Source organism: Colobus angolensis, unplaced genomic scaffold, assembly GCF_000951035.1.
Source record: "Colobus angolensis palliatus isolate OR3802 unplaced genomic scaffold, Cang.pa_1.0 Scaffold172, whole genome shotgun sequence".
NCBI classification, from domain to species: Eukaryota; Metazoa; Chordata; class Mammalia; order Primates; family Cercopithecidae; genus Colobus; species Colobus angolensis.
Genome location: NW_012114844.1, coordinates 2,135,445 through 2,160,013, shown reverse-complemented (window position 1 = coordinate 2,160,013; position 24,569 = coordinate 2,135,445). Strand labels below are relative to the sequence as shown.

Here is a 24,569-nt window from a genome sequence, read left to right as displayed (position 1 = left end):
GATGCTTTGGATAGACATGGTGAGGAGAGAGGGATTTAGGGTGACCCGGGAGCCCGAGAGGGTGGCCACCCTAGTAACAGTGTCATGCACATCGTGACTGTTAGCTGCTGTGTATTGAGCACCTACTGTGTGCCAAACATATGGGAAGCCTTGTCCCATGCACTATTGAATCTGCACAGTAGTCGGAGGAGGTAGGCATCATCATCTTCATGTTACAGGTGAGTGTAGTGAGGCTTGGTACCTCCCTGCCACACAGGCGATGAATGAGAGAACTGGGATTCACATGGAGGAGTCGCGGCTTCCTGAGCCCAGGTTCAGCTGAGGTGAGAAAGAGAATACACCTCCTCTCTCCACAGGGCTCTCATATCTTGCTTCAGCCCTAGGAAAGAATAGAGCAGTCAGTGTTCTATTCAAGGAAAGAGGCCCCTGAGTTACTTTTCAAGAGGGAATAATAGTTTGTCATGCCTCTGAGAAAACATGTGCCTGACATTCTGCCTTTCAAGTATCTGAGAGTGGGGCCTCTCTGACCGCCGAACCTTCCTATTGAAGGCATTGCTATGTTTGCGCAAATAGACATAGGACTCCAAATTTATGCCACGTATGTGGATAGAACTCTTAACCCCCGCTCCTTCTTGCACACTCTCCTCGTTCCTTTCAGAACATCACCTACTCCTGGCTTTCTTCCCATTTCTGGCCTCCTCTGCTGGTTTCTCCTCTTCTGCCTTCTTCTACAAGCCACCATGGATGATGCCCCAGGCCCCCCTCCCCTTGGCTGCCTTCTCTCCTCCCTGTGATGTCTCCCTGGATAATCGTACCCATGGGACGACTCCAGCCCAGACTGTCCATCCTGCTCCACACTTGCTTTTACCCCGCTGGGGTAGTAGCCCACTGGGGTCTACTTGAGGGTGGACAGTGGGAGGAGGGAAATATAACTATTGGGTACTGGGCTAAACACCTATGTAACAACCAGCAGCTATGCCACACTGCCACATCAGTGCCCCACAGCCCTCAAATGCAGAATGCCTGATTCTCCTTTCCCAGCCCCCAGTTCTCCTCACGTCACCATCCACCTGTTTGCCCAGGCCAGAAACCAAGAAACATCCTTAGCTCTTCCCTCAGTCCAACTCCATACATTCAGCCCCTCCTTTCTCTCTTCTTTCCTTTCCCCCTGAACCAGGTCACCCCATCTCCCATTCTGACCATTGCAGTAATTTTCTTGCTGGTCTCTCTGCTTTTACTCTTACTTTACTCCAAGCCATTCTGAAGACATAAATAGCTTCATGCTATCTATATACCTGGCCCCGTCTCATCCTCATGTGGACACTACTCTTGAGATACGCTGGCCTTCTTCTGGTTCCTTGAACATGCTTTTCCCCACCTCAGGGCCTTTGCACGTGCTGTTCCCCTGAGGGAATGCCTTTCCTTCACTCTTCACGTGACTGACATCTTATCCTTCAGCTTTCCACTCATGTTGTCTCAGGGATGCCCTCAGTGGTCACCCTACCTAGGAAAGTCACCCCAGCCTCTTTCTGAGTCCCTTGTTTTCCTTCACAGCAACTATTTCAGTTTTATTTATTTGTCCATTGGCTTGTTTGGGGGATTATTTTTTTGTCTTCCTTACCAGAACCTGACCTCCCTATGGGCAGACTTCATTACGTCTGTGCTTTTTTTTTTTTTTTTTTTGAGATGGGGTCTTACTCTGTCACCCAGGCTGGAGTGCAGTGGTGCCATCTCGGCTCACTGCAACCTCCACCTTCTGGGTTCAAGTGATACTCGTGCCTCAGCCTCCCGAATAGCCGAGATTACAGGCATGTGGCATCATGCCTGGCTAGGTTTTGTATTTTTAGTGGAGATGGGGTTTCACCATGTTGGCCAGGCTGGTCTCAAACTCCCGACCCCAAGTGATCCGCCTGCCTCGGCCTCCCAAAGTGCTAGGATTACAGGCATGAGCCACTGTGCCCAGCCTTCATCTGTGCATTTGATCCTCATCTTCACCACTGAGTGTAGAGCCCTGTACAAGGGTGGCTCTTAACAAAGCAATCTAAATGGATCAAAACCCATAGCAATTGATTTTCATTTTGGAAAAATGTGGAATTGGAATGGTTAAACATTGTAAGAGGATGCCTTTTTGTGCCATATGTTTGCTAACTGTGGAAATTATGATAAACTTTGCATCATTTAGCATAGTCAGGTTTGGGTTGGGTGGGCTTCATTTTTCTGGGTTAATGGAAATGGAGCTTTAACAGTGATGGGGGCCTCCATTCTGTGCCCAGTAACTGGCCAGACCCATTTTATTATCTTACGTAATCCTCAAACCTACACAGTAAGTGTTGTCTTCCTCATTTTTTTCACGGTAGACACTGGGAGGTGCAGTTGCCTGCCCCAGGTCGCAGAGCCCAGGCCTGCCTGCCTCCAGTGCATCCAATCACAACACCATACCCCACACACAGGCCTCTCCATCCAACAACACACCCAAGGCTTCAGACTGCTGACACTGTCAGAACCTGGTGGGTTTTGAAAAGACGAAGAAGGAATTTAACATCTGATCCCACCCTGATATTCCAGCTTAAGTAATTCTCACTCAGTGAGCAGCCACCACATTCCTTCAGCAGGAGGGGAGGCCGAGACAGCAATGCCGGCAGCCCCAGCCCCAGCCCCAGCCCCATCCCTGGCCACAGGGCACAGTGGGCAGCGGCCAAGCAGCTGCAGGGGCATGCTGGAGCACACTGTACCTTGGCCCTGTGCTTGTGTTCTTTGGTCTCCCCACTGATAGCTGAGGTGGGGGTCAAATGTTGATAAAGGGAAGTGGCTTCTTCTTGCAGAAGCAGGGAGGTGGCTACGTCAGCTAAGAGCCAGCTCTTGAACTCTGGATTTAAATAAAAGTACTTGAATAGTCTGGACAGGAGGCCCTTAGAACATGACTGTTTGTGAGGAATTTGAGTTTGAGGAGGGTGACAGGGAGCCAGCCGGGGACCAGGAAACTTGCATCTGCTCTTGGTTTCCCTCTCCGAGTACAGTTTACCTATAAGTCAAAAAGAGCTGAACTCCGTGAAAGTGAAAGCGGGCTCCCATCTCTCCTGTCTCCTTTCCGCTCAGGCATCTTCCATGATTAGGAGGATGATGAAGGGGGCTGTTTCCATGAAGAGCCAGGCTAAGCCAGGTTTTATGCTTGGCCTTGGCCATCTTCTGCATTGCACCTGAGTTAAGCAAAGCCACGTGCGTCGCCCTGGTCTGAGGGCCTGGACCATGGCGCCTGCACCATGCATAGCCAATCCCCCATCACATGTCAGGTTTCCCAGCCTCCCAACATTTGCCCATGCTGTACCTTCTGCCAGGAGAGCCCTCCCCACACATCTTCACTTGCCAACACTTTACCCACTTCCAACTGGAGAGAAACCCCATTTCTCTCCAGGAGCTGTCTTAAGATCCTGACCGCAGGCCATCTCTCCTCGCCCTCCTGGTAACCCCATGGCATTTCATCTGTGTTTCTGTAGTGGCATCAAGCATACTCTCTCTGGGTTACAGTTATGTACACACTGATCCTTCACCTGCTGGCTGAGAGGCTCTTTGGGGACAGAGAATGTGCATTGGCAATAGGAATTTATGTAAAGGGCTTTGGAGCCAGGTAGATCTAGGCTTAAGGTCATAAGGCTTTAGGCAAGGTATTCAACTCCTTTGAGGCTGTTTCCAGGTTCACAAAATGCTGTTGTAAGGACTGCTTGAGCTAACATGTCTAAGGTGCTTAGCCTATAACTTGAACCAGGAGGGTGCAGAGCTGCCGGCTCCCTTCTTCTGTTCTCTTTCCACAGCTCCTAAGGCTGAGCTTCCCTTTACACAGCTCCTAAGGTGGTGCTTTCTGTGTGCTAGTTGCATGGAGCTAACAAATTTCACACTATCTCAGGCATTCTAGTTAGAAGAAACAAACAAAAACAGGGACCGCCCTTCCTGTGCTTCCTCAGACTGCAGAAGATGTGGGTTTCAAAATGTGGACAGTGACTCCCTATGTCCCCTGTTTTTGGAGCAGACACAGAGAAGTCCCCGTTGGATGCTGACCTGAGAGGCACATGGCCTTGACCTCCAGCCCCGCGAGGAAAGAGCCAGGTTGCTGTTGGGGCCGCAGACGTGCCCGGCCTTACGTACTGCACAGCTCAGCCTCCTCCCCTGTGGTGTCAGGGACAGCCGCCCAGCCTCCCAGAGCTCTTGGTTTCGTTTATTTATCACTCAGGGATTTCCCAGCAGGGAGCCTTACCTGACATCCGTGGGCCCAGATCTTGTCTGGCTTCCCCCGGGGACAGTGTGGAAGAGGGATGGCCATCCCCAGCCATGGGGCCAGCACACCATTGAGTCCCTGTGGGAAGTGTGCTCTGAGAGCCTGCTCCTTGTAGGGCTTGAGGATAGACATGGAGTAGACACAGGTGACCAAGACGTCCCTGTCCCCATGCTGAGTGCAGTCTGGCCAAGATGACAGACACCACCGAAGAACAGACCACAAGTTGGTGGGTGTGAGGAATGGGTGAGTCAGGCCTTCCCTGATCGCAGGGACCAAATCCCCATTCTCATCTGTGGTCACATTGTGATCTCTCAGTCAGCAAGCCCGACTACCATGGCCCAGAGATTTGCCAGCCCTAATCTGGGGTGTGCACATGCCTGTGGACGGGAGAACTCCTGCTCGCCATATTTTGTGCTGGGGGGTGTAATCACACCCAGGCCTAGTCCCACTAGTCATTTATATCCCTTCTTCCATTTGTGCTTCAACCATGAGAACCGCACCCGAATGCTACCTTCTGCACATACGCATGCGTCTTCTGGTGTGTGGTTTGCTGCATGTGCCTATGATGTACAGAGCAGCCCCCTTACCTGCCGTGTTGCTTTCAACAATTGCAGTTACCAGCAGTCAACCACAGTCCAAAAATATTAAATGGAAAATTCCAGAAATAACTCATCAGTTTTATATTGTGTGCTGTTCTGAGTAGCATGATGAAATCTTGTGCCTTCCCCCCCTGTCCAGCTTAGGATGTGATTCCTCCCTTTGGCCAGTGTTTCCACACTGTGTTCGCTACCAAACAAGTGCAAGAATAGTGATGCTGGCATATTGGTATAATTGTTCTATTTTATTATGAGTTGTTGTTAATCTCTTACTGTTTCTAATTTGTAAACTTTATCATAGGTATGTATATGTAGGAAACAGCATAGCATCTATAGGGTTTCATACTATTCACAATTCCAGGCATCCACTGGGGGTTTTGGATTGTAGCCCCCTTGGATAAGGAGACTGCAGGCAGTGGGATTGTGGCAGGGGCCAGCAGTGGCACAATGTCTGCTCACAGTAACCTCTGCCTCCTGGGTTCAAGTGATTCTCATGCCTCAGCCTCCCAAGTAGCTGGGATTACAGGCATGGGGCGTGGCTAGTTTTCGTATTTTTAGTAGAGACGGGGTTTCGCCATGATGGCCAGGCTGGAGCATATTTTCAATAGAAAAAGGGGAGATCTCTGTAGCCAGAGGGACAATCTTGTGATGTGGAAGTAAGATCTTGCTTCCTGTCCCAGCTTTTCCACCAAAGTTATCTGATCTTGGATGACTTATTTAATTTCCCTGAGTCTCAGTATTATCAGCTGTAAATAATAAAACTCATCTTACCAAACTCTTGTGAGGCTATTTCTGAAGCAATACGTTTGAAATCATATTACAACATCAAAGTGTAATACATAGAAACTTATAAATAAATAAATAATCCATAGAAAGTGATCATTTCATTATGTCTCCTATCAGAGAGTCTATTGATTCCATTTTACAATGTTAAGCAGAGGTTAAGCATCTCGTATGTTGTGGTAGCAAGAAATAAATCCGTGAATACAATGTAGCTACATACCTGAGTGAGATAACTTGAGGGTGAGTGGAGAGCACCAAATCCAGAGTACCCTAGCAACCAAGGCAAAAAGAAAAACGCTCTGGCTTGCAGAGTTTTCATGATCTGATTTGTAAAAGCTAAATTAAAAGTCCTACTATAAAGCAGGCATTGAATGGTTGCTTTCTCATACTGTGGTTACAGAATGACCCAAATGCAGCACCCCATTTCACCAGGAGGTAGGCGGAGGAGTTCCCATTGCAAAACTGCTCTCCCTCTCTTACTGTCTTTTAGCCACAATGCCCCTATTCTGAGATCCTGCTGTCCCCCGCCACAACCCCACTGCCTGCAGCCTCTCCCTCCTCCCGTTTGGCACCATCCTTCCTCCTGCTGACTTCCTTCTCCAAATGTTTTCTCAGGTGGTTAAGCTGAAAGGCCAAGTACTGTCGGTCATGTATCGATTTCGCACCAAGAACCGGGAGTGGATGTTGATCCGCACCAGCAGCTTCACATTCCAGAATCCCTATTCTGATGAGATTGAGTACATCATCTGCACCAACACCAACGTCAAGTATGTACTCCACTGTTTCCCTCTCCTAGAATCCACATGTGCTTGCTTGGGTCCAGAGCTGGCAATTTTATTTGGAGCTCTTTTCTCCCTGACGGCTCTCCCTGCAGCTGAAAATCCCTGCAGGATTAAGAACAGAGGAGGCTGTAGGTCCCCATCACTGTCTCCCTCCCATGTTCCTCCTTCTCATTTCCCTCCTGATTTGTGAGAAAGAAAAGAACGAGTGATGATGATGACACTCTCTTCCCTTCAGTGCAAGGTGCTCCAGTTTCTGTTCCTCTTTTCTTCCCCCTGAGCATGGAACCCAGCCAAATGGAGCTCTGCTGGGCCCTCCCGTGTTGCTCCTTGTTGCAGCAGCTGCTTGTGCCTGGTTTCTTGGTCCTACTGCAGCCAGGGGTGGAGGAAGTGAGGCTGAGCCTCTTGACAGCTTTAGGGAATGGGACAGGTGGCCTGGGTGTAGGCACCTCAAGGACACATGATTTCCCTGCTGCCCAGCTGTGGAAGCATTCCTCCCTGCCCAGGGCCCGAGGAGCCCAAGATCTCTGCTGGAGTCATCACTCCTGTGTTCCATACATGTTAGCAGACCTTGACCCCACCACTTCCTGGCTGTGCAACCTTGAAAAAGTCACTTCCTCTCTTCACCTCCCTCTAAGGTTGCTGTAAAGATTAAATGAAGTCAAGCTACAGGCCAGACACTGGGTTCAACTTCCAGCACAGTGAGCATGACCTTGAACAGGTCATACCTCCTCTGCATTTAATCTCAAGGATATACAAGGCCAAGAAACCAACACAAAGGCATTTGGACAAAAGGATGTCCAAGCAAATGCAAGCATGTGGAAGCCATGGCCAGTGTGTCGGGAGGACTGTAGCATGCAAGGGTGTGAGATGAGGCTGGCATCTGGAAAACTGTCCCCATGTCTCGCCATCATAGTCAGTGGCACCAGCATCCACCATTTTCCCTGGTTCAGCACTCGGTTGGGGGACCTGTTTCCAACCCTACCACCTCCTCTTCCTCATCTGCTGACATCCTTTCTTGGTAGCCTCCCTGGAATTCTGAAGCCTCCAGGTGGTCATCACCGCCTGCTGGCACTCTCAGAACTTGCCTGGCTCTGCCCTCTGTTGCTGTCCCTGAGCCCCTTGGATTTGGGAGTTCCCATCTGGGCCCCACAAAGTAAACTTCTTTCCAGGCAACACCACCCTCTGAGTCCTCAGCCTCTACCCTGCTCCTGGGCCAGTAGTCACAGAGCTGGACAGACGAGTCCATGCAAGATGCCTCAGGGGGCCAATGACCTGGAATTTTTTTTAAATTTTAGATTCAGGGGGTACATATGCAGGTTTGTTACATGGATATATTGCATGATGCTGAGGCTTGGACTTCAGTTGAATCCATCACCCAAGGAGTGAACATAGTTCCCAATAGATGGTTTTTCAACCCTTGCCTCCCTCTCACCCTCCTTCTCTAGTAGTCCCCCCAGTATCTATCATTCCCATCTTTATGTCTGTGAGTACCCAATGTTTAGTTCCCACTTACAGGTGAGAACACATGGTATTTGGTTTTTTGATTTGGCATTAATTCACTTAGGATAATGGATTCCAGCTGCATCCATGTTGCTGCAAAGGACATGGTTTTGTTCTTTTTAATGGCTGCATATTTTGTGGCATTTATATACCACATTTTCTTCTTCTCTTTTTTTTTGAAACAGAATCTCACTCCATCACCTAGGCTGGAGTGCAGTGGCACTATCTGGGCTCATTACAGCCTTAACTTCCTGAGCTCAGGTGATTCTCCCACCTCAGCCTCCCGAGTAGCTGGGACTATAGGCACGCACCACCACGCCCAGCTGATTTCTTGTATTTTTAGCAGAGATGGGGTTTTGCCGTGTTTCCCAGACTGGTCTCAAACTCCTGCAATCAGGCAATCTGCCTGCTTTGGCCTCCCAAAGTACTGGGATTACAGGTGTGAGCCACCGTGCCCAGCCCACATTTTCTTTATTCAGCCCACCATTGATGAGCACCTGGTCTTTGCTATTATGAATAGTGTTGCAATGAACCTGCAAGTCCAAGCGTCTTTTTGGTAGAACAATTTATTTTCCTTTGAGTATATACCCAGCAATGCAGTAATGGGATTGCTGGATTGACTGGTAATTCTGTTTTTAGTTCCTTGAGAAATCTCCAGACTGCTTTCCACAGTGGCTGAACTAATTTACATTCCCATCATCAGTGTGTAAACATTCTCTTTTCTCTGCAACCTTCGCAACATCTGTTATTTTTTGACTTTTTAATAATAGCCATTGTAACTGGTGTGAGATGGTATCTCATTGTGGTTTTGATTTGCATTTCTCTGGTGATTAGCAATCAGTATTTTATTCATCTGTTTGTTGGCTGCTTCTATGACTTCTTTTGAGAAGTATCTTGTTCATGCCTTTTGCCCACTTTTTAATGGGCTTTGTTGTTTCCTCATTGATTAATTTAAATTCCTTGTGGATTCTGGATATTATTTCTTTGTCAAATGCATAGTTGGCAAATATTTTCTCCCATTCTGTAGGTTATCTGTTTACTCTAGTGATAGTTTTGTTGTTGTTGTGTTTGTTTGTTTTTCTGTGGAGAAGCTCTTTAGTTTAATTAGATGATGACTTGGATTCCAACCCCAGCTCCCAACTGGGCAAGTCACCTATTCTTTCTAAGCCTCAGTTGCTTCATCTGTAAAATGGGGAGAATGACAGAACTACTGGCCCAGAATCATAGAATTATTCTGCAGATTCTCCATGGAGCTACTGCATATGAAGCACTCTACTATGATAGCAGACTGAGTCGGCCCCGGTTAATGTGGTCTGCAGTAGCTATCACTGTGATTGTCAGCAGCAGCAGCAACGCAACCCTACCACCCTTTGCAGCGACTTGGCAGTTTCTTGGGCCAGTTCTTGCCTGCAGCCCTTGATTATGTTTGGTCTCCTAAATGCCCTGCCTGCCTTCTTCCTCTAACTCCGGGCAGATCACCTTGCCTTCCAACAACCAGAGACACCAGGACCCTCCTGGTGATTCTCTTCCTGTTCATGAGTGTATCTATCTCAATGCCCTCCTCCATTTCCGGCTCTTAGCAGGGGCAAAGCCTCCTCCTTCCAGGGCCAAACCCTGCACCTTCTTCATCTCCCTGCACGTCCCTGGACTCCCATGACTCTCCTTTCTTGTCTCATCCTCCTGGTTGGCTCCTTCTCGGGCCTTCACATAGACACCTGACTTGCTGATCTTGGAGAATCCCTGTGAGGCCAACCCACCAAAGCTCCCCTCCCACCTGGCCCTGCCAGACGTGTCTGTGGGAACCTCCTTCTTCACCATTCATCTATTCTTAGCCCCTTACAGCCTTGCTTTTGCCCTGAAGGTGTTGAAATTGTTTTCCCAGAAGCCTCTGATAACCCACATGAAATAACCTGTTCTCACTGGTCATTCTCCCCAAACTCTGTCCAACCAGCTCCTCTTTCTTAATGTCATCCTTGGCTGACTTGATGCTCTGATTCTTTTTTTTACCTTTGCCTTCTAGTCAAGACTTTCTTGGTTGTAAATAGAGCAGGAACAAATGTACTAAATCATAGTTCCAGGTATGCAAAAAGATAATACTATTTTACTATTTTCTATTCTGATTTTATCTGGTGAAACTCAGTTAGCTTGGCCAAATTAAGGATGTTTTATTGTCTCACTTCTCCCAACATGGGAAAAGCGTGGTTCTTCTTTACTTAGGAAGCAGAGAGGTACCACCAGTGCCAGGCTCATATGTGGCCCAGCCTTGAAGAAAATAGGGACGCTTGAGAAATGGGAGTAAAAGTAAGCAGGGCTCAGGATTCCATGGTGCTTTCTTTGTTCGACAGGTGGGTTATGGAGGGTGCTGGGCAAGGGCCTTTCAGGAGCTCTTGAGACAGGGTAACAGCGTGTGCCCACTGACCTGAAGGAGCCAGGTGCAGGGCAGTGGGAGCCCCAAAGGGAGAGGAGGAGGAAAATGCCAGCCTGGATCTGCTTAGCATCTGTTCAAGCCATAGCTTTAAATGCCAGCCTGGATCTGCTTAGCATCTGTTCAAGCCACAGCTTTGTCCCAGGCTCACGTCTCCTGTCATGGCCCCTTGCTCCAGTCACTCCAAGCTAAGACTTGAGCTCCAATAACATGGAGAACGTAAGAAGGGGCAGACGGGAGGGACAGGTAAAATGCAGTGGGGGCAGAGAATAAATACTTCCCCTCGGGCCTCAGAGAAAGCATCCCCAGGAGGTAGCACTGCAGTGGGGCTTGCAAGAAAAGTAAATATCCCCCTATGAAAACCACCCTTGGGGCTGAGGTTTTGCTTTCTTTTCCTGAAAGTCAGGCAGCACTGAGAAAACAGAAAAGCCCATCTTGTGTAGGGTTTGGCCTACGTAGTTCCTCCGGAAAGTTGCTGTTGCAGCTTGTGAGGTTACATGGATCAGGATGCCCCCTCAGGACATAGTTACACCAGAATCCTCAGTCTGTGTCTCTGAACTGAAAGGTCCTGTATTGGTGAAGTCGGTTGAAAAAGTTTTCTGTGGACGGTAGAGGGCAGTGACAACCATGAATGTGAACTGGCTAGCTGTTTTTGAATTTGTGAGGCGAGACTTTGCCAGCAGTAGGCAGACTTGTTATGGAAAGATCCTTAAATGCTCTGTGCTGAGGGAAGGGGATGGTGAGGGTGAAGTGTGGACAATTTGCAAGCTTGGTTGCTTTCAGTCAAAAGCATCCGAAAGAAACTTCCTGGAGAAATTGAGTGTTTAATGTCGAACATTTGTGTAAAGTTACTACAAAGAAGACCTCTTTATCACCCTTGCATTTTCTCCTGCTCCATCAAATATGGAATGAAGTCCAGAAAAACCCAGACTGATTTAACATACTGGTCACATACCACAGTTTTGAAACGTGCCTTGGCACTGGGGGCCAACTCTCTTTTGGGGCTGTTTCTTAGCTTGAGTCATTTCAGTGTTTTTACTTAGGCACAACCTAGCTGCTGTGCTTTCTTCATTTCTGACATCTTTTTAGGGAAGTGATCTGAAGTTATCTCTTTGCGTCTGTTCAGGCCAAGTCCTCTTTCCTGTCATAGCATTGTTCCAATGTTGTCATAACCACACCTGTTGGCTCGTGTGTGTGTGTGTGTGTGTGTGTGTGTGTGTGTGTGTGTGTGCGCGTGCATGTGTTTTTAAAACCCCACCATGCCCAGAATCACGATTGAGTCTCTCTTGAGCTGACCCACCATCATGTCTCCTTTGTCATGCTTAGCAGTGGCCACCTGGTTGGTCCTAGGCAGGTGGTGGAGCATAGGGGTGGGTACAAAAGAAGTCAAAGGAAAGACTGCATTCCTGTTCTCTGCAGAGCATAGAAGCAGTAAGGGCCTGAAACACCCAGTCACCAAACCCTAGATCTGGGAGCTATCCTGGATCCCTCCCTCTCATTCACCTCAACAGGCAACCTGGCACAGAACCAGAGCCCCTGGTTCCAACTGGGATTCTCTCTAGAGCATCTCCTTCTCTGCCTCTTTGGCACTGCCTTGGTTGAGGCCTTTGCCCCCTCAAAAGTGATCATCGGTCTTACTGACCATCTCCCCTGCCTTCCATCAGGCCCCTGCTGAGCCAATCCACATGACCAGGAAGCGAGCTCTAACACACACACGTGTGCATGCACACACATGCATGACTGGACCATGCTGCTCTCTGGCCCTGATCAAATCAATTCCAAACCCTGTAATAAGCATTTCGAGTGTTTCACAATAGACATGCAGATGGTGCCCAACCAGGATGGATATTAGCCTCCGTCCCCAGACGCCTCCCAGCGTGCTTCCAGTTACTCCCAGGGACATGATTCCAGTGACCTCGGAATGCCCACTTCATGCCTTCTTACTCACTTAGGCTGAGTAAAAACCCCTGTCCAGGGAGCATGAGGGAAAATTGACAGCATCTGCCCAGCCTCCTGCACCTCGCCGACAGGAAGCCGGGCTTGAAGCATTCACTTTCTACTCCTCAGCCATTGTAGCCCAGCTAATGGAGGGCAGCACTGGCTGCGGTAGGAACCCACTTCCCTCGCATGTGCTGTCAGTCAGTTTTCTCCTGAGCAGCCCTGCTTTCTCCTTCTCTGGAATTTGCAAGCACACCAAGGTTTATTTTTATACCATTGCCGTGAAATGTCTGAGAAAACTCCCCAGGGCTCTTCTCAGGGTGGGGCAGCCTGCAGGTCAGCACTTTCTCTTCCACACATGCTCAGCTATGGAAGCAGAAACCCAAAGGTTGTGGGATGGAGATGCTGATGTTCCAACCACAGAGCCAGAGTGGTTAGGGTCCTGGGGATTTGCCAGCCATACCTGCGACCCGATTTTCTGCTTCCCAGTGAAAGGAGCTTTTTCTGGTCTAGGAGCCCAAAGAGGAACAGAACTGAAAGCAATCCCCCAGCCTAATACCAAGACCCCTTATCATGGCCTTTATGCACATTAGAAACATGGGCCCTCCCCAAACACAGACCTGCACCAAGGTATGTGAATGGAGAGGGCTGGGTTTGCGCCCCACTTTGCCCCTTAGCCAGGCACCTGCGGCACAGCTACACAACTCCACACAGTGATCCTATCCTGTCTCCGAGATTCTGGGCCTGGGCTGGGCACAGCCTGAGTTGCAGGTAGGAGTGGTTGTCATTTCCTGGAAAAATGTTTGTGGGTTGAAGTTATGGCTCTGGGAAAGGGTTAGAAAATGGTTCATGGATTGCTGCCATAATGGGGAGTTCACTGCTTCAACCCCACCAAAGTCCCAAGGAACAGATTTTTCTCTTTCCTATGGCTCAAGATGCCCAAGGTACTGGAATGGGAGACGTGGAATAACTGTCTGTGTTATAGCCATGGGTATGTCTCTTGGGCTAGGGCAGCAGCTTAGGACAGAGGAAAAACTGTGCAAGGTCTCCAGCCAGACAGACTTGGGTTTGAGTCCCATGTGTTCCATATTCGTGCCATGCCACCCATCCTTTACACATCAATTACATTCTAGCCATGTCACCCTGGATGCATCATTTACATTGTAACTGTTTTACTCTGGATACTTAGTTCACACCCTGGACACTTACATCTACACTTTCATTGTTACATCTCAGTTGCTTTATCTCTGAAATGAGGATACTGCAGAGATGTGAAAATGTTGACAAAGTATTGGCCATCAGTCCTACATTCAGTGGAAGGTGATGGTGCCCCCAAGGTGTGAATCAAAGCAAAACAAAACAAAAGTCATAAAGTAAGAATAAGGAGGTATAGAAAGGAATGCTTTTTTTTCTATTGAATATTGTTTCCTTTTTCAATTTCTGGAATATCAATTTGTTTGGAAAATTATTTCTAGTGCTCCCACTTTGCTGGTCTAACAAGCATGGGCTGAGACTGCCTGGTAGGAGATCACGTGCTTCTGCTTTTATCCTTTTCCTTTTATCTGGGCTCCCACACTGACATTAGGAGGCAGACTGTACCCTTTGATAAATCTTGTTCATCCTGAGGCGTCATCTTAACTCACCACACTGTAATTGCTTGCCCACGCGTGTCTTTCCCTGGAGACTGTCAGTTCCATGAGGGCAGGGATCTTGTGGGTTCTAAGTCGTTGGTCTGTCCCGGTGCCTGGCAATAGAGTTCCGTACGGTTCACTGAATGAATGACTCCTCTGGGCTGGACTCGAAACAGAATGTTCGCCAGGTCCTCCAACTGGGGTTCCCATCGAGGAGACCTTCCTTTATGGTGGGGACACACACACACCAGGGCCATCAGCACAGAAGTCATGGCCAGAGGAGGAAGTGGTGTTCAGATCATACATCTTTTGTAATGCTGAGAAAAAGACTTTAGAAACAGAATCCAACTTATTTTATGTTTCTCCAGGGGCAGAAGTTGTTCCCCAGATGAATGTTATAGGGAGGTGCATTTGGGTTCTTTAGGGGTCATGCTTTTTATAAGTATTTCTGTCTGCAAATGGAGCAGGCTGCCCCAAAATGCAGTGAACTCTCTAGCAGAGAAAGTCAAGCAGAGACTGACCAGTTGCCTGTCAAAAGAAATGATGTACCGGGGGTTACTGTTATCAGAGGAGCTGTGGACCAGATCACTTGTGTGCATTTGTTTCTTAGGAGCTGAGAAGAGTCAGCAAATAGCAATGCATCTTTTATGTAATCCAAACAGCCTACACTTGGAATGAGAAAATCTAGTCTTGCTCAGTCTTCACCACTTACCAGCCTGGTGGTTGTGTTTCTACCACACACAATTGGTGCACCCTCTGCCTTACCTGTTTGCCTAGGAGGAAGATTGAAGTTAACCATTGTGGAAAGGGCCAAATGGGATCCCTTGATCTCTGTTCTGGTTAAGTTTGGCCAGTGGAGGGACTGACTGGAGACAAAGGAACAAGAGCGGAAGAGGAAAAGGTATTAGGCAGCCTTGCTCACCACGGCTCTCACAGGTCATGATAGCTGCTCACTCCTTCTGTCCCTTTGGCCCTAGGGATGATGATGGCTTCCTGTTGTTGCTAGCCTAGGGGCTCTTCACCATCCTAGTATAACATCTATGAAAGCTTTTTCTTTCCCAAATGGGGCAGACAGCAAAGCACCTTGAAATCAGAAGTATCAGATCAGTCCTTGGCTCCGTTCTGTGATAGCCCCTTGCCAGTTGGCCAACCTTGACAACCACTTAACCTCTTTAAACTTCAGTTTCTTAACTTTAACATGAGGGTAAAGTAACCACTCTGAAAGTTTAGTGTGGGTATTGGATGAGATAATGTAAACACCTGTCCGTTTATGGCCATACCTGTTAAGTAGCCCCTTCCCTAAACCTTCTTTAATCATCCCTTTTGAGGGTGCCATCTATTTTCTGCAAACCTCTAGCATCTCTGGGCCTCAGTTTCCTCATGTGGAAAGGGAATTAAAAAAACAGAAAACCCACTTCCAAGGTGACTGTGTGCCTAAGGTGAGTTGGGATGAATGCAGGCATCTAGCAGGAGGCCGGGGCAAATGCACAGGGGCGGGTGCAGGTGTTACCCCTGCCTTCCGTCCACAGTCCCCAAACACACCACCTCTTCCTGGGTGGGGGCCTCCACATTCTCACCAAGCCTGTGCTTTTGCTGACAGTTACAATTTTGTTAGAGCTTTTGTTACAGTTTGTTTACAGTTTTGTTACAATGTTCTAGCCATGCATTCCTGATGGTTCCTCCCCAGGAAGCTGGAGCACCTTCCACACCTGCCCCTCCCCACCAGCCACTTCCTCATCATACATAACAAAGGCTTCCTCTCCCACTCTCCCCTCATTTCCTATCCACAGAATATCTAGCCAGCCCTCCCTGCATCCCAGACCCAGATGAAGGGAGGTGGCCTGTCTGCAGTTCCTCCAGGGGGTTCCCCACCACCCGGTCCAGGACACAGCCATGGGTGATAAAAGTGGGACCATGAACATGTCAGAGGAGACCCCCTGTGATCGTTCTTATTTCAAAATAGACACTGGAAGTAAACAATGGAAATCCATACATAACCTTCCTAATTAATGCAGACACTTGAGAGATTGTTTTTCTTGGTGTTAAATTTTGCTCAACCACATAATATCTGTGGCCATATTTGCAGCGTGCATAATATATTGTGCTGCACTTGAACTTTTCCACACCTTTCATCATACCTTCCTGTGTTTCTAGACGATCTTCACAGTGGTTGCTGTCAGTGCTGTGGAATAGTCACTCAGGAAATTAATATGCAGGATTTACAAAGTCATTCCCGATTACTGTCAACTTTGCATGGGTAGCTCTTACTTCCTTCCACTGAATAATTTCCTTACGACAGACCAGCAGCAGGATGACCACCTGGGAGAGTGTGAAAGTGTGAGCAAGTCCACAGTCCCTCATCTGTGTCACCATAGTTTTCCGAAAAGGTCGTGCCATGAACACTTCCCCAACACCGTGTGACCGTGGTAGTTTCAATGCAAAGCCACCATGTGAAACATATTTTATTGACTTAGCAGTTGAAAAATTATACTTCAAAGGTGTTTTAATTTACATTTATTTTGATTATTTTAATTGCAAAATGTTTCCCTAACTTGCTTATTATATCTATTATATATATGTTATTATATGTACATACAGTACATGTATATTTGTCCTTTTATTTATTTATTTATTTATTTTGCTTGAATTGTCTGTTCATATGTTTTAAATTGATTGCTGGGCTGGGAGTAATGTCTGTTAGTAATTTGAATTGCATAGTACCACTAATCATTTTTTGCCTGTCCTTCTTAATGGTATTTACAACTGAAGAGGATCCGGTCATTTGCCCCATTTTTAGGCTCTGAGCTATAGAGTTCACTTTCTCTTGAAAACAACCCAGTTTTTAAACTTAAAGCCACCATTTCCTCCAGCAAGTCTTTTTCTTCCCCAAATGGAGCAGGCAGCAAAGTCCTTTGGAGTCAGAGACCCTGGCTCTGTTCTGTCATAGCCACTTGCCAGGTGGCTGACCTTGACAACCACTTAACCTCTTTGAACTTCAGTTTCTTAATTTTAATATGATGGTAGAATAACCACTGTGAAAGCATAGTGTGAGGATTGGATGAGATAATGTAAACATCCGCCCGTTTATGGCTAAGTGTTAGCTGAAGCCAACTGCTTCATTCGGCATTAAACCCAACTGCTTTTCTGAATTTGCCTTAAAATATTTGTTCTGTGGTATCTTTTGACTCTGCATAAAATGAAGTCACACATCAAAATTGATTTCTTAAATAGTTGAGTGTGGTAGCCTAAACATGAAATGCAATGTCTGGAGTCTGGATTTAGGACATTAAAAATAAAATAAAAATAATTTAAAATGGAAAACAATGTAGAGATCCATCGGGTATCACCCACTCTGCCTCTGACGTATGGGAAAAGTCCTGGCTTAGCCCTATTGTCACCCCTTCTGTTCTTCATGACCCTCTTTGTTGTCTTCTTGTTTCACAGGCAACTTCAGCAACAGCAGGCAGAATTAGAAGTGCACCAGAGAGATGGATTGTCATCATACGACTTATCCCAGGTGAGTTTCTGGAAAACCCTTTCCCTGTTGGAATTGTCTCCAGCCCAGTGGACTGGGGGACTCAATTCAGCCCTGAGCTTGAGCCCCTTAGCCCAAAGGATTGCCCCATCCACATGCTACAATGGAAAGAGCAGACCTACAGGTCCCCTGGGGGTCTGCTGCTATCACTCCTCCCTACAGAACTGAGCCATGAAGAATGTGTGAGTACCAGGTGAAGAACCAGGGGCCATAGTCAACCCAAGGGCTGAAGGACATTTCTGAGGACCATGCGTGAACTCTAGTATGAGTGTACTCAGAGACCAACAAGAGCAGCTTCTGATCCCCTTGGGCCCCCTGGCTTCTTGGCCATTTCCCTGCCACTGCCTGTGTCCCCTTCTTCTCCAATGTGCCTCTTCCTGTCATGCTCTGAGCCTCCCTCTTCACCAGCTCTGTCTCCTTTCCTTCTCCTATCTCCACATGATGTCCACTTTTCCTGATATTTAGAGTAAGTTGATTGTTGTTCATTTCTCGCTCTAAGAAAGTAATCAGTGTGACTCTGTTATCCTTCCTGTGACCTTCAGTTCACTGCCCCCAACCCCCTCACCGGCTGTTCTTGGCTTTCACATATAGAAAAGCTTCCCACCTGATAAAATGTTCCAGCCCCAAATGCCAGTGATTCCAGAGGGAGGGGCTCTGATGAAGGAGAGCTGGTGGCTTCTGGGGACACACACTCTGTGCCTTACGCATGAGTTGCTCTTGTGTTTTACTTAATGTGCAAACAGGTCCCCGTCCCCAACCTACCAGCTGGTGTTCATGAGGCCGGGAAGTCCGTGGAAAAGGCAGATGCAATCTTCTCCCAGGAAAGAGATCCTCGGTTTGCTGAAATGTTTGCAGGAATCAGTGCATGTAAGTTTCCAAATGGCACTGAGGTTTTGAGAGTGTGGGGTTTACAGTTGCTTTCAGGCCATCTACAGACAGCTACTCTTAGTAAGAGGGGGCCACGGAAGGTGAGTTTAGAGTAACCATTGCAGGGTATAAAAATATATGAGTTGGAATGGTTTCTCTCTACTCCTGGCCTTGCCTCTTGTATACCAGTTACCCAGGGTAACCAACCTGGGGCCTGGCATCTCATCATTAAAATTTGAGGAGTTGGAACAAATGAGCTCTATTGTTCCATTGTGCTCTTTAGTTTTGTTAAGCCAAAGACATGTCTCTGTAAAAAGTTGAAATTCAATCCCTAACACACAGAGGACCACATTTTAACATCAAAATATGCAGTAAAAAAGAAAAACAAAAATGATCCTCTATCCTACCACCTGGATATAACCATGTTTAACTTTTTAAAATATGTTTTTTCTATCTTTTTCTACACATATATATTCTTTTTTTACAGGAAATTGAGCTCACAGTAGCTTAGTTTTTTCACATGACAGTTTATTATGAACATATTTCCAGATTATTAGACAATCTTTTTTTGTCAGTTGCGTAGAGTTCATGTGATTAATCCTCTGTGGCAGCCATTAGGCTGTCCACCTATGTCAGCACTGCCGTTAGAGGAGATGGTGCGGTTATAACTTAAGGCATCACATGGGGCCAGCAAGTCCAGCTGCCTCGTCCTCCCACTCAGATTATCACTGAGATTAACAAAATGTAAAATTTGGAAAGATCTTTGTTGGTTCCAAAATCAGAAAAAGGATTCTATTTTCATGTGGTCAAGGAATTTTCACAAGATACAACGGAGTCAGGATGAGTTGAAGGGAGAAACCAGTTGGCTTGTGAAGAGGAAACATGGGGAACTCCGTCACTGGAAGAGAAGCCCAATCCTATCCCTTGGGGCTAACAAGCTGAAGACAGTGAGGCCCGAGGCGAGGATAGACAGGACTGTGGAAGGTGGTGAGGGAGCGCACCTCAGCCCTCCTGATGCCAGCATGTTGGTGGAAAGTCAGAGCCTCTGGGTGCTGGAGCTGCCTCCCGTTAGGGCAACAGGTACCAGTACAACACCAAGACCCATTGTCAACACACAACAAAAACCAGACCCCTCAGCACAACAGGGGAGCTCCCGGCTCTTGGTTCCCATGGCCACCCACCCACATCAGTATTTCCTTGACTTTTCTAGAGAAATATCATTTCATCCAGTAAGAAGAGACAACAGCACATCTAAAAGGTTTTTTTCTCTCCAGATAATCCTGAAATATTTGACCAGAGACCCACAGCGTCCCAGAGAAATCCAAACATAGACACTTTCCCATAAAGTTAACAAAACGGAAAAAAAAAAAAAAGACAGATAAGAAAAAAGAAGAGGGGGGAAGGGTCCAAGGGAAGGAACGAGAACAAATGTCTTCCTTTGGAAATGAATTTTTCTGATAAAGAGGAGAAGGTTCAGAGAATCTTCAGTATCTCTTCTCTAGGTGATTCTAGGCCATCCTGCATGTCTGAAAATGAGTTATTTGAGGTGGGGAAAGTGATGTTTAATAAATTGGATCAGTACAAAACAGGCTAATATTGCAGAAATCCAAGTCAGTGAATTAGAAAGAAACATGAATTTTCCCAAAATACAAAAACTTAGGTTTTACAAGTGAAAGAGCTCAATGAATACTAAACAAAAATTTCAAAGAAACTCACACCTACACATGATCTGTTGTATTTACTTTTTTAAATTTGAAGAAAGGAAGAAAAAATCCTGCAAATGTTGAGATTAAAAAAATTACCTTACCTACAAAGAGAAATCTTTTGTTAGCCTTCCCCAAAATATTAAATGCCAGAAGACTTAGGAAAGTGGCGGTGGTGGCAGGGTGGGGGGCAGCGGGGGCAGGGTGGACACAGGAATAAATAGAGAGTTCGGAAGAATATGTGACCCTGAAATTTTCCACCAGCCAAGCTGCTTTCCTATTTGGGGGACAACAGAAAGACGTTCGCAGACATGCACTATCTACATATTCTGCTTGCAAAAAAACTACTTGTAAAATTGTACTTGTTTATGAAATGAATCAAAATATAGAACATGAGAACAGAAATGATAGGTTGGAAAAGCAGTAAGGATGAAAAACGAAACTAATAACACTGAAAATTAACGTAAAAATTATTAGAAGATACGAAAGACAGAAACAATAAATAAAACTTAGAGTCTAAAACCTCAAATCAAGAAATTTAAAGATTTCTTCACCAAAGATCCAGACTCATTTTGGAATGGGTGTAGTATTTATAAATAGGTACAGATTTATCATCAGTGAATATCAAGAATTATTAAATATGTTGACTCCCAATCAATAGCTCCTGAATAATATGGTGCCAAAATATGATATAACAAAAACAAACTGAAATTAATGATTTAACCTGAAAGAAGGGGTGGTGGAGATGCTCTGCAAACCCAAGAAGGAAAGTAGGGTCATCAGTGTCGCCAAAGAAAAATTCAAACTGTCCAGTGAGCAGAGAGGCTTAATTTATTCAGATACAAGATGTAACCTAAAATGAAGACACAGATGTCATAAGCATTGAAATATGTGAAAGCCAAAATAATTAGAATCACAGGAAGATGCTGATAAAGCCACATTATAGTGGAAGATCTCAGTAGGCCGTTCTCCATCTTTAACAGATCACATAGATCAAAGTAATAAAATGGAGAAAAATGTAGAAGACTGAAAACTAGAGTCAAATATCTTTAAATACAATTTTATATATAATATTATAATACATATTGTTATATATAATGTTATACCCTTCAAATGTCCTGGAGCAGTTACAAAGAAAATGTGTTTCTTATTTACCCAAACCACAAAAACCTTAAACACGTGAGGGAAAAAAATGGGTTGCATTAAGTTTATTATCTTATTTTTATTTATATTTTTATTTTGTTTGTAGTTTTGAGATGGTGTCTTGCTCTGTCACTCAAGCTGGAGTGCAGTGGCGTGATCTCAGCTCACTGCAACCTCCACCTCCCTGGTTCAAGCGATTGTCCCTGCTTCAGCCTCCCGAGTAGCTGGGATTACGGGTGTGTGCCACCATGCCAAGCGAACTTTCGTATTTTTTAGTAGAGATGGGGTTTTGCTATGTTGGCCAGGCTGGTCTCAAACTTCTGACCGCAGGTGATCTGCCTGCCTCGGCCTCCCAAAGTGCTGGGATCACGGGTGTGAGCCACCGTGCCTGGCCTGCATTAAGTTTAGAGTCAAGAGAACTACCTAAGTCTACCTTCTTCCTGAAAGTTTGAGCCTTATCTCTCCCCTACACCAATCTTGCTCTTTATTCCCAAGATTCAAGATGTTATGATTAGGTTAAAAGCACACACCCAGGAGCCTGAGCTCCTTCCCTCCTTTAAGGATTTCCCACTGTCTTACAACTGTCACTGCAGCAGAAGAAAATGAACCATAAAAACTGCTCAGTGGCCCCTTTTTATTAAAGCCTCACAGAAGTTGTTTCCATGCGTGCAAGAGTCAGCATGTGGTCCCTGCAGCCTGGTCTCTGGGCCCCAAGCCCACGAGCCTGAATGTCCATCACTGCATCACTGCTCACAGCTACTCGGAGGGACCTACACAATCTGCCCCCAATCACCACCAGCAAGCCAGAGATGGGAGCAGATGTGGGGGCTGTCTAGGCACAAAATAATCACCATGTAACTAACCTTTATTTCCTTTATTCCAGTATCTCTCTGTGGGCGAACATGTTAGGGATTGTAGGAATGAGACAGGTAGACATTTGAAGATTCTGGGGCACTGGGAGGGCATTTCAGAGAGCCCTGGGCACCCTCGATGACCGAAGGAGGGAGAACTGGAGCCTGCTGTCTAGCACCCTGCCACCATTCATGTTCCCACTCCTGTTTCTCAAACCACGATGCAAAGCACCTTCTCCCTCGTGTAAGACCTAAACAGCCAGCTGGGTCTTGAGCCCGTTTCTTCAGCCGTGTAGCTTTGGGTGAGCCTGTGGGTGAGCCAACTCTGTTCACCATTCTGTGGTGGCAGAAAATCATGCATTATTGCACCTCCTGGCCAGGAGCTGAGTGTTTTCAGTGTTAGAGGAGCTCAGTCTCTCAAAGAAACCTTAGTGGAAGGTCAAGGCACACGGGTCCAGGGCTGTTCCCTGGACATCACTGGCTGTGGCACCTGATGGGTGAGGGTGGCAGGGGTAGCTGAGTTCCAGGGCAGTAGGAAGAGCACTGGGCTTGCATTCATGCCCTGGGCCCTCCCTCGCTGGCTGGTGACTTCGGACAAGCCACACCTTATTTTTCTCATCTGTAACAAACAATAGCAAACTTTAGTTTCTGTTTGTTCTGTTATCAGGCACTGTCGTAAGCACTTAGGTTAACTCACTGAATTCCCCCTACAGCCCTCTGAGGAAGATACTTTTATTCTCGCCTTTTTTCTGTTGGGAAACTGAGGCAGGGGATGATTAAGTAACAGTCCAAGGTTGCACCTCTTACCTTGGAGCTGGGATTCAGACCCAGAGAGCTGAGATCAGAGCCCATCCTCTTCACTGTTACCCTGTGCTTCCTCATCCAGTACCAGAGGACTTGGAATCCCTACCCCACAGGGTTGAAAAGACTGGATAAAATAATGTCTGAGAAAGAAGTCTCATTAATTTTTTTTTTTTTTTGAGGCAGAGTCTTGCTCTGTCGCCCAGGCTAGAGTGCAGTGGCGTGATCTCAGCTCACTGCAGCCTCTGCCTCCTGGGCTCAAGCAATTCTCCTGCCTCAGCCTGCCGAGTAGCTGGAACTACAGATGGCTGCCACCACGCCTGGCTGATTTTTGTATTTTTAGTGGAGACAAGGTTTCACCATGTTGGCCAGGCTGGTTTTGCACTCCAGACCTCAAGTGATCTGCCTGCCTCAGCCTCCCAAAGTGCTGGGATTACAGGTGTGAGCCACCGCACCTGGCCTCATTCATTCTTTTAATCTTCCCCACTCTCCAAAAAAGCCTTGCCGTCAAGCAGCCTGTGGCCTAGCCTAGGGGTCAAGAACAACAGCCTAGTGCCCTCATATGCCAGGGAGGCTCCAGGGGAGATGAGGAGGCAGAGGCAAGGCTGAGGAGATTGCATGCAGGTGGGCTGCCCCGACTCGCATCCTCCCGTTCCTTCGCCCACCCCTGCACCTGTTCTTGGGGCAGCCTCCTCTGTGGTCTGCAGAGCAGGGAACCTTCGCATGTGACTCCTGCTCTGGTTTTCCCAGCGGAGAAGAAGATGATGAGCTCAGCCTCTGCAGCAGGAACCCAGCAGATCTACTCCCAAGGAAGCCCATTTCCCTCCGGACACTCTGGGAAGGCCTTCAGGTATGTGCCAGTGAGGGGGACAACGGCTTGGGAAGATGCTCCCTCGCCAATAAAGTCCTGAGTTTCAGAGCACAGCTCTGTGGGCTATAATCATGAGTTAGTGGTTACCGGCACTCCGGCCTTGGGCTAAACTGAGGATTTTGGTGGCTCTGCTTCTGCTCTGTGAGCCCTCCATGAGTTGCCATAGATTCCTGGTGTCAGTTACTCTTTCTTGGATGTGAACAGCACTAGCCACTGTGTTCTGTAGCGGTGATTGCCAGCGAGAAGGGAGTGAGTTCCCTCTAGCCAGGACCCGAGTAAGCTGGAGCTGGGAACAGCTGACAAGGTAGCAGGAAGTATCCTGTCATCTGGTACCCAGAGGCTACAGCCAAATCCAAGGAAGACTGGACAGCTCAGCACATCATGTCTAAGCCTCATCCTAAAGGGCACTCCAGGCTTCAGGCAGGGTGTCCAACCTTCCCAAGGCTTGGTCTTAGCATCAGGGGCATCTGGTAGGTCATTGAGGAAGCCCTGACATCATCACTGGAGGCAAGGCTTGGCTCCACTGACTTCTGGGGAGACAGAAGCATAAACTGGGAAGAACAGTCAGAGAAGAAGCTGGCAGCTCTTGGGGAGGGTGTGTGGGCACTCACCTGTGCCTACCGGATACCCTAAGTTCCTCATGCCCAGCAGGACAGGGCTCCTCCAGCAAGGTTAGCCAGAGCCTAAGCAGAGCTTCTAGATGTAGGCAGAGACCAGGAGGGTAGGTGGGGCTGGCCACTCAGAGAGAGGGCCCTGCCAAGTGACTGCCCTAGACACAAGGAATGAGGATCTTGCTTCCACACTGGTTCGTGGACAGAACTCCTGGAGACAGATTAGCAACACTGCAGTGGCTCTGGCCATGCCTGCAGCTGA

The 24,569-nt window shown here is 47.2% G+C and overlaps 1 protein-coding gene across 2 annotated transcripts in view; it reads left to right on the top strand.

Moving 5' to 3' along the window:
* The window catches only part of ARNT2 (aryl-hydrocarbon receptor nuclear translocator 2), a 162,781-nt gene that overhangs the window by 118,767 nt on the left and 19,445 nt on the right, over window positions 1-24,569 (top strand). For both annotated transcript variants that reach the window (XM_011938371.1, XM_011938373.1), the window contains 4 exons: window positions 6,265-6,416; window positions 17,370-17,442; window positions 18,204-18,327; window positions 23,576-23,675. In XM_011938371.1, coding sequence (XP_011793761.1) covers window positions 6,265-6,416; window positions 17,370-17,442; window positions 18,204-18,327; window positions 23,576-23,675 — 449 coding nt within the window. The remainder of the gene's footprint in view (window positions 1-6,264; window positions 6,417-17,369; window positions 17,443-18,203; window positions 18,328-23,575; window positions 23,676-24,569) is intronic.